The 16,880-nt window shown below is 36.5% G+C and overlaps 1 protein-coding gene across 1 annotated transcript in view; it reads left to right on the top strand.

Moving 5' to 3' along the window:
- GPR158 (G protein-coupled receptor 158) overlaps nucleotides 1-16,880 on the top strand; it is a gene marked incomplete at both ends in the record, with an annotated part of 315,612 nt that overhangs the window by 277,928 nt on the left and 20,804 nt on the right. The window contains one exon of the mRNA XM_082619042.1: nucleotides 12,256-12,494. Within this exon, the coding sequence (XP_082475168.1) occupies nucleotides 12,256-12,494 (239 nt within the window). The remainder of the gene's footprint in view (nucleotides 1-12,255; nucleotides 12,495-16,880) is intronic.

Below are 16,880 nucleotides of genomic sequence, written 5' to 3'. Positions count from 1 at the left end.
TTCCCTGAATCACTGTGCATTCTCAAGTGCCTGAAACAATGACACTGCGGTCTGTGAGGGGCTGTTTGTGGGACAAAAACACAGTATTAAATAACACTGAATCACAGAGTAGGAAAATTCCTTCCATTCAGGTTCTCTTTCTATCCCTCTGATTATTTCCAGGAGAAAAAATAGTTTGGAAATAGTAGGTCTTTAACACCTGCTGAACAGTTGCTAATTTTCCTTTACAACAAAGAGTGGATCAAGCTTCAGGCTCAGAGCTTCCCACTGCAATACTATCTAGATGAAATTTATTATCTTTATTTCACTGTATTTATTTTCTTTTTTTTTTTTTTTTTTTTTTTTTTTTCTGTACGTGGGCCTCTCACTGTTGTGGCCTCTCCTGTTGCGGAGCACAGGCTCCGGATGCGCAGGCTCAGCGGCCGTGGCTCACAGGCCCAGCCGCTCCGAGGCATGTGGGATCTTCCCGGACCGGGACACGAACCCATGTCCCCTGCATTGGCAGGCCGACTCTCAACCACTGCGCCACCAGGGAAGCCCACTGTATTTATTTTCATAGTTACATTCTATTTATGGATTATCTACCAGTTTTTCATTGAAAGTAGCAATATAAAATATTTTTCTTTAAAATATTTTAAAGATTTTTTTTTTATGTGGACCATTTTTAAAGTTTTATCAAATTTGTTGCAACACTGCTTTTGCTTTACGTTTTGGCTGCAAGGCATGTGGGATTTTAGCTCCCCGACCAGGGATCGAACCTGCACCCCCTGCATTGGAAGGTGAAGTCCCAACCACTGGACCGCCAGGGAATATTTTAAAGCAATAAATAGAAGTTGATTTAAAGAAAATATTAGTTGGTACACAGATACAGGCAGAAATCTTGAGGGTGGCATGATTGGGATTTGGGAAACTAGATTACTAGATTACTTCATCATTCTTTTCTTTATTTTAAAGACTGTAATTAAAACGATTTTCTCTCCGACTGTGTGTCTCTAGAAGTCATTGCAGTGAAGAATTACCTACTGAAGGCTTAAATCGAGTGGAAACTATTTCTAATTTAATGAGCTGAATTATTCTTATCCTGTCTGAACCATATGGCTGTATATTATATTGTTTTTCCATATTGTTTAAATTTAACTGATTCCAATATTGTTTAAGTCTATAAACTGAAGAATCAGCATCTCAGAGGAACGTGAGCAACCTGATGCAAGTGACTGGCTGAACCAGCTTTGTATTCCCCATCCTTGGTGCTGCATCTTGCCCATTTAATGTATTCAGATACTTGTTAAGTGAATGAATGGGTGGAAGGTTATAGTGAATGGAGCTGCAGGGATGTCTTTGGTTGATATCTCTTATAGTCCAGCAACGTGTTGTCCTCAAGAAAGGACTTTGAAGATTTTGTAGTAACATGATAGAGAGGAAAGACATAAATCTTTACAAATCCAAATTTGAATTTCAGTTCTGCCACTAATAACTTATACAACCAAGAAGAAATTATTTTAGCTTCTGAGAATCACTTCTCACCTCACCTGTAGAGTTGCTGTAAATCTTAAACATGATTGAAATATTTATAAAATATGTCAAGTAGGGGGTTTTGGTTACAAACCACAGACACTGAGGATGGCTAAATTAAGCAAAAAAAGGAATTGATTGGAAGGATATGGAGAAGGTCACAGACTTGAAGAGAAAGCTAAAGAACCAGGCTTTGTCAGACCTGACCGAAGGTAGCTTGAGGGATCCAGGTAGCCTGAGCTAAGGGATAAAGTCCCTTGAATGCTATATTCTCATTTTTATAAGAACTTAATTTTTTATTTCAAATTCGTTTTAAAAAGTAATACCTCGAGCTTCCCTGGTGGTGCAGTGGTTGAGAGTCTGCCTGCCGATGCAGGGGACACGGGTTCGTGCCCCAGTCCGGGAAGATCCCACATGCCGCGGAGCAGCTGGGCCCGTGAGCCATGGCCACTGAGCCTGCGCGTCCGGAGCCTGTGCTCCACAACGGGAGAGGCCACAACAGTGAGAGGCCTGCGTACCGCAAAAAAAAAAAAGTAATACCTCTCTAGGCAGAAAATTCTAAGGCAATTATCAGTACTGATAAATAAAGTGACTGTTGTAGTCCCTTGAGAATAGGATAAGCAGGAAACACCTGAGTTCTTGTTTTATTTCAGCCATTTCCCTCAAGACTTGGTAAAATTGTTTAACATTTCTTCTTCTCTTTCCTGATCTCTCACTGATCAATTTTAGTGTTTACAGAATTCCAGTAGCTCTGAAAACTTGAAGAAAATATGAAAAAGGAATAGGATCTCAGTCTGTCACTAGAAATGATACTGTTAGCCTAGGATGGGAACTTGAGGGTTTCATTCACTTTTGTCAAATCTTCCACCTTTTTCTTTAGTGGTCTCTCCCCACATTTGAGAGTCATACAGCCAAAGACTACCATACCAATCCAAAGGAAAATTGCAAGTCTTTTGTTTATTAACAGTGCAATACAGAGGTGTAACAAGTTAGGGGAGGGTGGTGAAAGTGGTCCAGTCCTTCAGGGAGGAGTATTTTATCACTGACATTGTTTAGAATCACCAGCACATGCTGATGATAAAAAACAGAACAGCTTTGAGTTGTCATTTTTATTGCCTTAAATTCTCTACAGACATTATTACCTGCACCCAGGGCAGACAAGTCCCACCGCCCCACCTCACTGGCAGGCCATTCATGCAATGCAATTTATTTGAACCTGAAACTGTTTGTTTCTCTTTGGAGAAAGAAAGAAGGGAGAATCGGACAGGTTTTAGCTGGCTCAATATGGATCATAAGGAAAAATAGAGCTGAAATAGGCAAAAATGAAGAAGTTTCATTTATAAAAAGAGTTTCCTTCAGTAACCATAGATATGTTTGACTTAGTACATTAATGATGTAGGACAGATCTAAACATCTGGCACGTCCATGCATGTGTGGGTTCACAGAATACTTGGTATAGGTTGGTTGGTTGGTCGTTGGTTGGTTTTAAGAAACCTGGAAAGGCAATATCTCTAGGCTCAGAAAATCTGAGTATATTATCAGGAGGAAAAATGAGGAACTGTTTTAAATGAAAGGGGGTAGAGAGAGATTAAGAAACTTAATGCTAGAAGAACATTTTCCTATTCCCTGTAATATGATTTCTGAAAACAAATTGCCTTTTCCTTTTTCTAAGGCTAATCAAGAAAAAACAAAAGACTTTTCTGTACTATATTTAAAACAAGTATTTAAGCAGGCTGCAAAAAAACCTTCTTCTGGCTCTGGCCTAGGGATTTTCATTTCATGCATTATTCAGTACTGCTCACTCTGGATACAGCGCAATTTGTAGCAGTTTTCTCTACTGCACTCATTAGCACCAAATATTTACACTTTGTGGGAACAGATAGATAGATAGATAGATAGATAGTTTTGTTTCCTAGTAAATTTTTTTATTGAAGTATGGTTGATTTACAGTGATGTATTAATTTCTGCTGTACAGCAAAGTGATTCAGTTATACATATCTACATTCTTTTTTATACTCTTTCCCATAATGGTTTATCACAGGATATTGAATATAATTCCCTGTGCTATACAGTAAGACCTTGCTGTTTATCCATTCTGTATATAATAGCTTACATCTGCTGACCCCTGCCTCCCACTCCACCCCTCCCACTATTAAATTTTGAAAGTCACTGGAAGATATTTATATTTATTTATTTTATGTATTCTTTTAAAGATATATAAAATACAGTAAGATACTTTAAATTTTTTAAAAGGCAAAAGGAAGAAAATCTTTTTATCCATTTTCCCAATGACTAATGATGTTGAGATTATTTTCAGGTGTTTATTGGTCATTTATACATCACTTTAGAGAAATGTCTATTCAGGGTCTTTGGCCTTTTTTTTTTTTTTTCCTGCAGTATGCGGGCCTCTCACTGTTGTGGCCTCTCCCGTTGCGGAGCACAGGCTCCGGACGTGCAAGCTCAGCGGCCATGGCTCACGGGCCCAGCCGCTCCGTGGCATGTGGGATCTTTCCGGACCGGGGAACGAACCCGTGTCCCCTGCATCTGCAGGCGGACTCTCAACCACTGCGCCACCAGGGAAGCCCTATTTTTTTTTAAAATAAATTTTTATTTATTTATTTTATTTTGGCTGTGTTGTGTCTTCGTTTCTGTGTGAGGGCTTTCTCTAGTTGCGGCGAGCAGGGGCCACTCTTCATTGCAGTGCGCGGGCCTCTGTTGTTGCGGAGCACAAGCACCAGACGCGCAGGCTCAGTAGTTGTGGCGCACGGGCTTAGTTGCTCCGCGGCATGTGGGATCTTCCCAGACCAGGGCCCGAACCCGTGTCCCTGCATTAGCAGGCAGATACTCAACCACTGCGCCACCAGGGAAGCCCCCTTTGGCCATTTTTTAATTGGGTTTTTTGTCTTTTTGTGTTGCATTGTATGAGTTCCTATATATTCTGGATCTGAGACCCTTATCAGATAAGTTATTTGAAAATATTTTCTCCGATTCTGTGGGTTTTCTTTTTTACTTTCTTGATGGTGTGCTTTGATGCACAGATTTTTTATTTTTATGCAGTTCAGTTTATCTATTTTTTTCTCTTGTTACATACGCCTTGGTATGATATTTAAGAAACCATTGCCTAATTTCAGATCAGGAAGATTTATACCTCTGTTTTGTTCTAAGCATTTTATAGTTTCAGTTCTTACATTTGGGTCTTTGGTTCATTTGGAATTAATTTTGTATATTATGTGAGGTAGAGGTCTAAATTCATTCTTCTGCATTTGGATATACACTTGTCCTTAGGACCATTTGTTTAAAAGATTTATTTTTTGGCCACTTGTGGGATCTTAGTTCCCTGACCAGGGATTGAACCCGAGGCCACGGCAGTGAAAGCACCTAGTCCTAACAACTGGACAGCCAGGGAACGCCCATTTTTATTGAATAGATTTTTTTAAGATCATTTTTTCTTTATTTAATGGTCTTGGCAGTGTTGTCAAAAATCAATTGACTGGAGATGTAGAGGTTTATTTCTAGATGATCAGTCTTATTCCATTGTTCTGTATGTCTACCATTATGCTAGTACCACACTGTTTTGTTAAATTGACTTGAACCTGTAGATCAATTTAGGGAATAATGCCGTCTTAGCAATATTAAGTCTTTCAATCCATGAACACAGAATGTCTTTCCATTTCTTTAGATCTTTTAAAATTTCTTTCAGTGATGTTGTATAGATTTCAGCATACACATCTTTTACCTCCTTGGTTAAATTTACCCCTAGGTATTTTTTTGATGCTATAGTAAATGGAGCTGTTTAGTCAATTTCATTGTCAGATAGCTCATCGCTAGTATATAAAGATAAAACTGATTTTTTAATGTTGAGCTTGTATCCTACAACTTCACTGAATGTGGTTTTTAGCTCAGATTGTGTGTGTGTGTGTGTGTGTGTGTGTTCTTTAGGGTTTTCCATATATAAGATCATGTCATCTACTAACAGAGACGGTTTTACTTCTCCCATTCCAATATGGATGCATTTTACTTCTTTTTCTTGACCAATTACTCTGGCTAAAACTTTTGGTACAATGACGGATAGAAGTGGTGAGAGCAGACATTCTTTCCTTGTTTCTGATATCAGAAGAGATAATCCGCAAGTTCCTTCTAGCTCTATATTTGACTTGCAACAGTCCTGTAACCCTTCCTTCTTCCTTTATTTTTTCGTCATTCTGCCTTATTCTATCTACTTACAATCAGGTCAAAAGAAAGGAAGATTAGTATGATATATGAGAGCACAAGCAGGTCACTGAAATGGACAAAAATACCCATATTTGGGAAGCTGAGTTGTGACTTTTCCTTCTTACAAATAGCAATAACTTAAGATAGTCACAACAGTTTTACTGAACTTCATTTCTGATAAATGTTAACAATCTATTTCTGCCTAGGTGCTGCCAATCCTTTTTAATATATACCTAACATCTACCCAGTGACCAAGAAGCAGCTTTAGGTTACTTCTGAAAATGAAATTTTAGAAATTGTTGAAAAGCTTAATAAACATGAGGGCTTGTGACCATTTAAAGCAAACTGAGAGGGAGTGACTTCAGCCCTTTTTGTGTTGTTCACTCTTAAAGCTCTTTTGTCAAGAATTGAGTGGCTTTATATTTGTAAAAGAAAATAACCACCTCCTACTTTTCATCAGAAAGCATTTATTCTCTGGAGTTTCTAAGAAAGTAGTAAAATGTATAGAAATTCAAGTCTAATGGAGAACTTCAAGACTTTAGGATTATTCCGATTAATTTAATAGAACAGAAGACTAGATCGCTTGAGGATGTATATGTTTATTCCCGTTTAGTACACAAAAAAAGATGCTGCTAAATCACAAACAGATGCAGATGTTCTGAAAATGGAAAACTTTCTATTACTAGAGGCTTTAACTTTTTGCGTCAGCATAACAAAAACTCAAAAATTTATCTGACAGTTTAGAGCAGTCAGCCCATTAGAAAGACACCTGCACCAGTCTTAAGCCTTTGGGGAAAAAAAGCTCTCAAACTATAGCCTTCATCCGAATTTACCTAACGGATTTGTTAAAATACAGATTTCTGGGCCCTAATCCCCAGAATTTCTGACATAGTAGTAGGTATGGATGGGACCCAAGAATTTGCATTTCTAACAAGTTTCCAGATGGTGTTGATGATAGTGGTTTGGGAACCACTAGCCCAGAGCAAGTGGCATCTCAAATGAGCCATGAAGAAATATGCAGGAATTAGCTAAATTAGGTGTTTGTATTGATGGAGGGAGGGGCAGTGCAGGAAGCTGAGGGCAAAGGTTCCGATAGAGGACACCTGCATATAGTCCCCAGGGACCCGCAGGACCCTAGGAAGGGAAGAATGGTGAGATGAGCATGCTGAAGCAAGGAGGAACCAATTTTTAAAGGCGTTTTACCATCATAAGGTAGCTAGGATTTGGGTGGAGAGCCACAGAAGGACTGTAAACAGGAGAGAGACATGATCAGAGTGCAGTTTAAGAAGATCATTGTGGCTTTAGCATGCAGTGTGGACTGAAGGTGGGCAAGACCAATAGGAGACTGGTTAGGAAATTACTGAAGACAGAGGTTGATGACCAGGAGCTGTATAATGGCAGTGAAAATGGAGAAAAATAGAAGGATTTGAAAGATATTTAAGAGGTAGAAATTAAGTTCATCATGCATTTGGTGTCTGGAATGTAAATGAGGGAGAAGTATCAAAGTTCATTCCTAGGTTTCTGCTTTGAGCAATTAACTGGTACTGGTCATTGAGACAGGTAACACAGTGGGTTAGAGGAGAGAGGAGTGGAGAGAGTGACGATTGTATTTGGGGAACCTGTTGATGTCCCATAGGTCACTGAGTATACAGACCTTGAGCTCAGGAGAGCGATCTAAACCGGAGTTACAGATTTGGGACTTGCCAGCATGTACGTAATTGAAGCAGAATTGTGGATGGAATTTCCCAGGTATAATCTGTAGAGCAAGAATAGAAGGTGACTAAGTTTAGGAGATCCTTGAGGAACACTATTATTTAAGGGGAAGACTGAGGCAGAGGACTCTGTGACGGAGACTAAAAAGCTGCTGACAGAGGAGTAGGCAGAGAATCAAGAGAACGTGACATAATGGAAGCCAAGTGCCTCCGCCACGCCAAAAGCTGGAGAGAGATCAAGTTAAATAAGGAGTAACAATATCAATTAGATATTTAAAGCAGATAATCAATAACCTAAGTACAAGTCCTTACAGTGGAATTTTATGAGCTCAAACTAGAAATGTGGAACGTGAAAAAGTAGAGGCAGACATATAGTGACAGCCAATTCCTGGGTTCCCCCCCCTTTTTTATCATTTTAACATGATTTCTATGAATTTATCTACTATTAATAATGAGAACTGAATATATACTTTAAATATACCTTTTTATATTAAATTCTGGAAATTTTTTGCAGTCCTCTTGTATACATTACTGCTTTCCTTTAGAATAGTGAAACCTTCTGAACAGATGGTAGCTTAAAAATTTATCTGTGAAAAAAATAGTAGGAAAAATAATCGATATAAGTTTAATGATTGCATTTTTTCTACAGCTGTATTTCATATAAATGCGTGTCTAAGGATTTCATTTTTAGAACTTGGTTTCTAGGCAGTGAACCCTACACTAACAAGAGCTCATTTTTTAAAGATATAGCAGAATTTTCTCATTTTATTTTAAGGCAGTCCTAGAAAAATGCATGTTATTCCATTTTACAAAAACCAATATCCTGAAATGCTTAGATTGCCGTGCAGAGTTGTGTTATTGTATTTTCTAGTGTTTGAAAGCTAGTAAAAGCAGTAACAGGAGACTCATGAGGGCTCTGCTTTGGCTTTTCCTCTCTGGAAATGAGATTTGGGGATCTATGACAAAACTTGAGTTCTCAGATTTTACAATAAATACCCATGGGGTCATCTGGAAAGCATGAAAATTTCTGATAATTTAGAAGTTGGATTTCTTGATTAAAAGATTACCATACTGGGATCATGTAGATTTCCTCTGCAAATGACAAACTCATCTGGTTAAGAAGTATTTTAAAGATAGTTATTTTAAAAATTCAATATTTCCTCTCATTGAGGTTTAGAGTTTCTATGTGAAAATCTTCAAGTATCAGAAAAATAAATGATTTCCCACATATTGGCCATGGAAAGAAAATATAAATCATAACTATTTTTCTCTGAAGCAATGGTTCTCAACCCAATGAAACCCTTCGCAGTAACTTGAAAAATCCCTAGGAGTCCCTGTGGGTTGAAAAAAAAACTTCCCCTCTTGCCAAACATTTCCACCCACTGTCCCTCAAAGACAACTTACATTTCCCTGCTTTGTACTTTGTTATGTGATTCCCTTCAGCTAGAATGTCTCCTTATATCTTCTCCAGTTTCCTCCATTTCTACCTGCTGATATCCATCAAGACCCAGACCAAATAGCACCTATTCTATTAGGGTCCTGGACTTACCAACTACACACAACAACATATAATATATGCTGTTTTATATGGTAGCTATTTACATACTTATTTCTAGTTAGATTGTAAGCTTCTGGAAGACAGGAATCATATCTTATGCCTTCCATGTTGCCTAGTATGATACCTCGCATATGGTTGTCACTACGTAAACCTTTGTTCATTATAATTACATTTCAGATATTCAAATATAGTCAAGCTAGAATTTGGAACAATTCTCTCTTTTTCTTTGGGCGCTAGCCAAAATATAGAAGACCAGAAAAATGGTTCAGATTCCCTCTTTTGAGATCCTAATCATTCAAAACTTAGAATTCATCCAGGTACAACCAGAAACAATTACGTGCACATAGTGGCTACAGGTTTCTCCTACAAAAAATAAGATTGGCACTGGCAAAAATATTCGTTTTCTGAGAAATTTCTCTTATTCCTAGGATAGAGTTTTTGAATCTTGATCTGCTGATTATAGTAGAAGCCTTCTTAATGGATGAGTGATTGGTCAATTAATAAAATTTTTTAAAGTAGAAAGGGGTTAAAGAAGTGTATAGATACTGTAATTTAAGATACAAATAATCATTCACCAATATTTTTGAAGTAAGTCCTCTTCTTTGACTGTGGATCTAATTGTTCCCTTTGTAGCATAAATGACTGCAATATATTATCTATTGTTCATAGTTTGGGTTCTTTAAGTAGGAGTGAGAATCTAAAGAGTTTTTGTTTGTTATTTTGAGGTAATCTAAGTGTAGACTCCTGGATTTTGGTTTGTTGACCACCGCAATATATTAAAATTTTCCTTACTTTCCCCTAAGTTAACCGTTTCTTTTAGTGACTCACCTTTATGGAGTCCTTCCAAAGCATTCAAAATAGAATTTTGTACAAATGTCTCCTTTGCTTACACAGTCAATTTAGTTAAATTATTATAAAATGATAACAAATACTCTTTTATCACGTACATGTGGAATCTAAAAAATAAAACAAACGAATGTATATAACAAAACAGAAACAGACTCACAGATACAGAGAACAAACTAGTGGTTACCAGTGGGGAAAAGGAAGAGGGGAGGGGTAAGTTAGGGGCATGGGATAAGTGATATAGACTACTATGTATAAAATAGAGAAGCAACAAGGATATATTGTGCAGCACAGGGAAATATAACCATTATTTTATAATAACTTTAAATGGAGTGTGATCTATAAAATATTGAATCACTATGTTGTATGCCTGAAACTAATATAATATTACAAATCAACTATCAGCTATCAAGAAAAAAAGATGATAGCGGGCATAATCTGGGGACAAGTACAACTGATTCTTAACAAGTAGCAGTTCAGCTAGTTGGAGCAAAAGTGTCTGAGGCATACTGGAGAGAGGCACTGTGTTCGCTGCCAGTACTAGTGTTCAGCATGACACGGGCCATACTCAGTATGTTTCACCCAGGGAATGGAAAGTAACTGCTAATCTGGTGAACCACAGATCTTCCTTGACTTTCAGTGGAGTTATGTCCAGGTAAACCCATTGTAGATTGAGAATATCGTAAAGTCGAGGATGCATTCAGTACATCTAACATCATAGCCTAGGCCAGCCTACCTTATCCATGCTCAGAACACTTACATTGGCCTCCACTTGGGCAAAATCATCTAACACAAAGTCTATTTTATAATAAAGTGTTGAATATCTCATGTAATTTATTGAATACTGTACTGAAAGTGAAAAACAGAATGGTCGAATGAGTACAGCATGGTTGTAAGTGGGTCAGTTGTTTACCCTTGTGATCGTGTGGCTGCCTGGAAGCTGCAGCATCAAGAGAGAATATCGTACCACATATCACTAGCCCCGTAAAAGATCAAAATTCAAACTCGAAGTACAGTTTCTACTGAATGCTTATCACTTTATGCCATCATAAAATCAAAATATCGTTAAGTCGAACCATCTTAAGTTGGGGACTATCTGTAGTTAAATGGTGAGTAAAGTGATCTTCTTTTGTACTCTTATACTAATACCTTTCTCACATTGTTCCACATAAAAATTGAGGATAAGTATTTTATTCAGAATTAAGTAACTTCATGCTGTGTGTTAGGTGAAGGACAGTGGGGTTAAAGATATGCAGGGGGGAAGGATAAATAAGAATCTGCTAGAAAATAACTTTCTTTACTGGATGTGTTGTGTTAATTTGGAAGAGCTATCAAAGCCCAGCATTGAGAGAAAAAATAGTAAAATACATCTAGGTTATTTCAGGTGTGTATGTTTCATTTCCATATTTATAATGACTTTTATGAATAGTGCATATGAATATTTCATTTAAAATGTTGAAAGAATCACACAGAGGAGGAAATAGAAAAGTTGGGAAGATGAATTCATTTTTGCCTTTTGGGAATTGATTATGGATACCCTTATAGTATCATAAACCACTCATGGTAGTTTATGTCAAGCCACAGTATTGTGACCTAAAATATCAGAATGAGAATGGGGAGTTAAAATCAACTAAGAATATTTTGGAGATGAAATTAAAGAAAGGATGGCTGGAAAGATCCCTACAGTAAGGTTGGATTTTATCTTCACACCATTTTTAGAGATGGAACAGTTCTTAGATATCATGTAATCCAGTAGGTCTCAACTCTGGCTGTGCATTTGAGTCATATATACAGAAAAAAAACCCCAAATTTTAAAAATTGCTACATTTCTTATAGGTCATATCCTCTTCCTTAATGCAGTAATCTTATTCAGGGGTATTTAAATACCCTTCTTATTGTTTTTGTACTTATTTTTGGTAATGTGACAAAATGACTATAAAGGGAGGCTATATAAAATGATTTTCAGAAAATACCTTTTATAACATTCTACTGTAAAAAAAAAATCTGGTTTAAGGAAGTCTTTGACTTAGTATAATATTGTAAAACCCAACTACTCACTTTTAGGACTATTTTTTGATCCCTCAGAAACCCTGTTTGAGCAATGTTTGCTTGTGGATCTTTCTAAGGTCCTGAGAATTTTCCTTGAAATATTAAAACATACTCAAAAGAATTCCATCCTACACAAATCTGTTGACTCACTGACCCCTAATGCAGGATATTTGTTCTGCTAGTGGAAGGTAAACTAGAATGAAATTCAGTAAAAGTATAGGCAACACTGTTGTTTTTTTTTTATGTTAAAACTCTGCCTAAGAAGGTTTGGGTTGGTTATATTTCACCTAGAAAAATGAGATATTTTAGAATTTTACTTTCTGGTTGTTAGGTTTTCCTTCACATTTTGATGTCTTGCTTTTCCAGGGTTTTGAAGGTGTTTCTTTCACGAACAGCCCAACGGATTCCATACATGACCGGTGGGCGGGTCATGAGGATGCTAGCAGTAATACTCCTGGTAGTGTTTTGGTTTCTCATTGGCTGGACTTCATCTGTTTGCCAGAATTTGGAAAGGCAGATTTCACTCATTGGCCAAGGGCAAACATCAGATCACCTCATCTTCAATATGTGCCTCGTTGAGCGCTGGGATTACATGACAGCAGTTGGTATGTGATCACTTGCTTTGTGCAATTTTGTCCTTTGCCCACTAGCATTAAAATGGACTTCGTTAGAAGCCTTGCCAAGCCCTTTCACAAACCCTAAAGGAATTTCACCTAATATGGTTTTGGTGAAACAATATTATGAAAAGATAATCATGACATGTGGAATGCAAACTTTTTCTGAAGAGTTTCCATCTTTTTCAAAGGTGTGTAGCTTTGTTCAGAAAATGTAATCAAGAAGGAGAAATACAGTCAGTAAAGGCAACTTCTTTGTACAGAGAGACTTTCTGCTTTCCGTCCTATCAGTGTGTCCCTATTTGGCTAACAGTAGCTGTTCTCTTGACTTATTTCTTTAGCTGGGAGGAAAAAGGAAACGTACTGGTATTTTATATAGTTTTGGTCCTATGATATATCAGACTTGGTATCTAGAGCACTTTGGGCAAAATTTCTAATTTATCTTTCCTCTAAAGATAATTTATTGGGAATTCTCTGGAGGTCCAGTATTATACAAACACAAAGCCATGCTCCTTGGAGATAGTAAATTATGTGACTGAGAAACTGGAGAACTTGGAAGAATCCCATGATGAGTTGGGCCAAAAACAGATTATTTTTCTGGTAGCTCAGTTTTTTGAAAAATGAGGAAGAGAAAAATCCATAGGAATTTTTCTGTTGTTAATATTGGGCTATTTTAAACTAAGCCTCCAAAAATACAAAAACCCTTTATTATTTTGTTGTCATTCCCCTCAGTCAACCAGGGACACATCTTAATTTTATTTGGCAAAAATAAACCCATGAATTTAATTCCCATTTTCTGTCTCCCCCATATTTGGCAATTGTTCGTTGAATGTTCACATTTACTATTTTGCTAGAAGCTAATGTGTATTTAGTTTACAATTTAAATGGAATATTTTTCTGGATAAGACATTTTAGGAGTCTTATAGGCCTGATATCTGTAATAATAAAGCAATGTGGGTACGTAAAGGGAATTGTTATAATGATAATATATAAAGTCAATCATCATTGTTTTGATCAATATCAAAGAAGATATCAGTAGTTTCGTATCAGGAGATATCAATATCAGTATCAGAAGATAAAGCATAGAACTAAGGTAAGAAGCAATTCCAATTCTGACTTTAGTCTGGATATGAAAATTAAACAAATTGTATAGATATAAAATTTCTACTTAATAGAAACCTATAACATTATTTTACGTTCTTCAATCCAAGTTAACCAAACTAGGGAAAATCATTTCCCAGTATTACTATGAAGAAAAGCCCATTATATTTCTTTTATGTTTTACAAAGACTATAATACTCAAATTCATAATGAGGCATCATTGGGTAGGCAATGAGCAAGCGGAAATGCGCCCAAGAATTTGCACTTGTAACAGGTTCCCAGGCAACGCTTTTGCTCCTGGTCCTGAAACCGCACTTTGAGAAGCACTGCTCTAAGTCTTTCTCCATTCTAATGATTCCAACTCCACAATCCCTGAACTTGGGGGTGAGGTGGGGGTGGGGGTATGTGTGTGTGTGTATCTCCTAAAAGCAATCTATTAATAGATTGAATTTATTGATTTATCGCATCACTTTCTGGTTCTCCAGATTCCTTTAACAGGTTTTTAAGACTCCCATCTCCCCCAAAATGCCCTAACTGTAAAAAAAAAAAAAAAAAAAAAAAGACTCACAATAAATGTAACCATCCAGCATTATTTACAATGTATTTCAGCATTACCCTCTTTTCCAGTTAGGCATTTCCTTCGTGCTTCACACAATTCCCACCCACCTCCACCACTGTTCCTATCAAAGGAAATGTTCTCTATACCTCTTTACAATATTCTAAACTTTACCATGCCTCAAAGAACTTCTCTTTTATAAAGATTCCTGGGTTCAGGTCCGAGTGGTTGTCTTCCTTTATTGAACTGCCATTGTACCAAGAGTCTTTACCACCTAATTTTGCTTTTTAATAATTTTTAACAATTCTCACTTATCTATGTAAACCAATAGTAAACTACCTGATGAGAGGAATAAGGCCTTTATATATTTTATATCTCCCGTAAAGTGTTCAACACCTTACTAGAGACATTATAGGTATTCAGTGGATCTTGTTTATCATATAAAATTCTTACTTATATATAAAGAAAGTTTATGTAAAATAAATTGCAGGTTACTGTCAGTTATGTGTTCCTCCTTATTTCTATATAGAAATCACAGATGTGACCTTCTTTAGAGTGTAAAATACTGGAAAATAAAAGACTAATGATAGGGTGCAGATCAAGAGGTAAGAAGTTAAATGTTTGCTGGTGGTGTTTTTGCTGTCTTCCAGTCATTGTTTTTGTCCTGTAAACTACTGCAACACCTTAGTTTCAAAAATTACACTTTTCTTGCAGTAACACAATTCTGTAAAGAAAAGTCAAGACACGTGACTTAACAACAGGAACAAATATTTGAAATTAGGACCATCTTGAAAACTCAGAGACATGTGGTTGCTATAAACTTTTTTTCACACTGCCCTACAGCAATTTCATTTATTTCTCTTTATGTGGTATTAGATATTCCATATTTAACCTCTCTTAATTTAATGTTTGCTAATGTGTAACATATGCCTCTTTTCAGTCCTCTTTATACATTTCTATAACTACCATGTTTACCATTGGATTTTTTTTATATCCAGGCTGTTATTCAAGAATAAATTCATGTATCTTCAGTCAGCCAGAAAGAAACATGTACTGAAAGCTAAATTATTCCCCGTTTCCTAAACAGAAATGTTTCTATGCAGGGGGAAGGATGTGGAGAGGCTGGAGATAGGTTTTACCTTAAAGTTGTTGTGAAAAATCTTTGTCAAGAAGCTTAGTGTCAGAAGTCAATTTAGAAAAAAAAGGAAAAGTGATGGTTAATTTATTGATAAACATGTGTTCTGGATCAGAAACAATCTATTTTTTTAAAAAATGCAAAATAACCATTTGAAAGAGTGTGATACTAGCTTTCCCACTGAAGTAGAAATCCAGTTAGAAATATGAGCCATAAATTTAAAGAATGGGTCCTTTCTATTTTTGCTTACTGCATGGGTCTGCTCAGACCTGCCCAGGTAGGTGATTTTCCTACCACAGGTGTTTCAGAAGGAGGAATCAGGTATAGAAAACTACTTGGAAAAACCTCTCAACCTCTATGAGCCTCAGTTTCTTCTTTGAGGAAATATCTGAAAACTAAAATAGGAAATATTTCAAAACATAGAAATGGAAGAAAAATGACTTTCAGAATCCCATTATTATTTATGTCTGTTTATAATTCTCAATAATCATTGTTTGTCCTATATTAAAAAACGTGAAGTAAACTTTAATGGAAAGCAAATAAAGATATTTCTAAACATTGCGACTGGGAAAGACAGGTGAACATTGGCCAGGGTGAGAAACACTTTACAGGCCCAGTAGTCTGTTTTTTTAAAAAAAGATTTTATTTTATCTCTTGGAAAGAGAACCTCAAAATTTGGATGTTCCAGAATATTTCTAGATCAGATTAGAATTCCTGGAAAAACTTAAGCTGCCATACTTCTTTGAAAATCGTCTACATCTATAATAAAGATAATACCGCAGTACTTATCCTAGTCATCTTTATATGACTCAGCACTTCTCTAAGCGTGTTTCAGTATCTTATTTGTAGCTCACTGAAGGCAAAAGGAAGGATTCTCACATCTGTTCACTCTCTTTCCTCTCTCAACCTAGTAGCTAGCTATCTGTTCTTCACAACATCGCCTGGATGGTTCACCCTATATCCCTAGTACCTAACAAAGTATCTGTCAGTTGTAGGCTCTCGAGAAATATTTGCTGAATGAACAAAGAAGGAGCTCAGTTCCCTTTATTGTGTAATATTTTCTATGGTCAGGGTTAGACCAGTGTGAGGAGACACATTAAAGCTAAAAATCCAGGAGTTACACAATTGTACCCAAATCAATTTTAACGGTAAAGTGTATGTTCAGATTGGGGAAGGTGTTTTTGAGCAAATTATATAAACTAAAATCACAGTCCCCAACCCTATTATGAAATTTGACCTCTGACTTATCCAAACTATCCAGTCAAAATAAGAGCTTGGTACAAATTTGGCATGACAAATCAGAATTGTAATTTTTAAAATACTGCATAGTGCATTTACAAATATTGAAGTAGAATAAAACTGATTTGCTTTTGATAAAAATTTTTATTATTTCACCATTCTCCTAGAGCTGTGTAAAGAATAAAGGAGTTGGGATGGGCAAACATTCCCCTAAATTAATGGAGAAAGCCAATAACTATCCCAAGTCATACTCATTTTGAAAAAAGTTGGTAGTAGGATTATGAGGTTTTTTTTCTGAATCTGTGTATGCCAGTTAGTGAATTGGTAGTCAGCTATTCATGTTCAG

Source organism: Mesoplodon mirus, assembly GCF_964341445.2.
Source record: "Mesoplodon mirus genome assembly, chromosome: 4".
In the NCBI taxonomy this organism is placed as follows: Eukaryota; Metazoa; Chordata; class Mammalia; order Artiodactyla; family Ziphiidae; genus Mesoplodon; species Mesoplodon mirus.
This window is presented reverse-complemented; position numbering and strand designations above follow the sequence as displayed.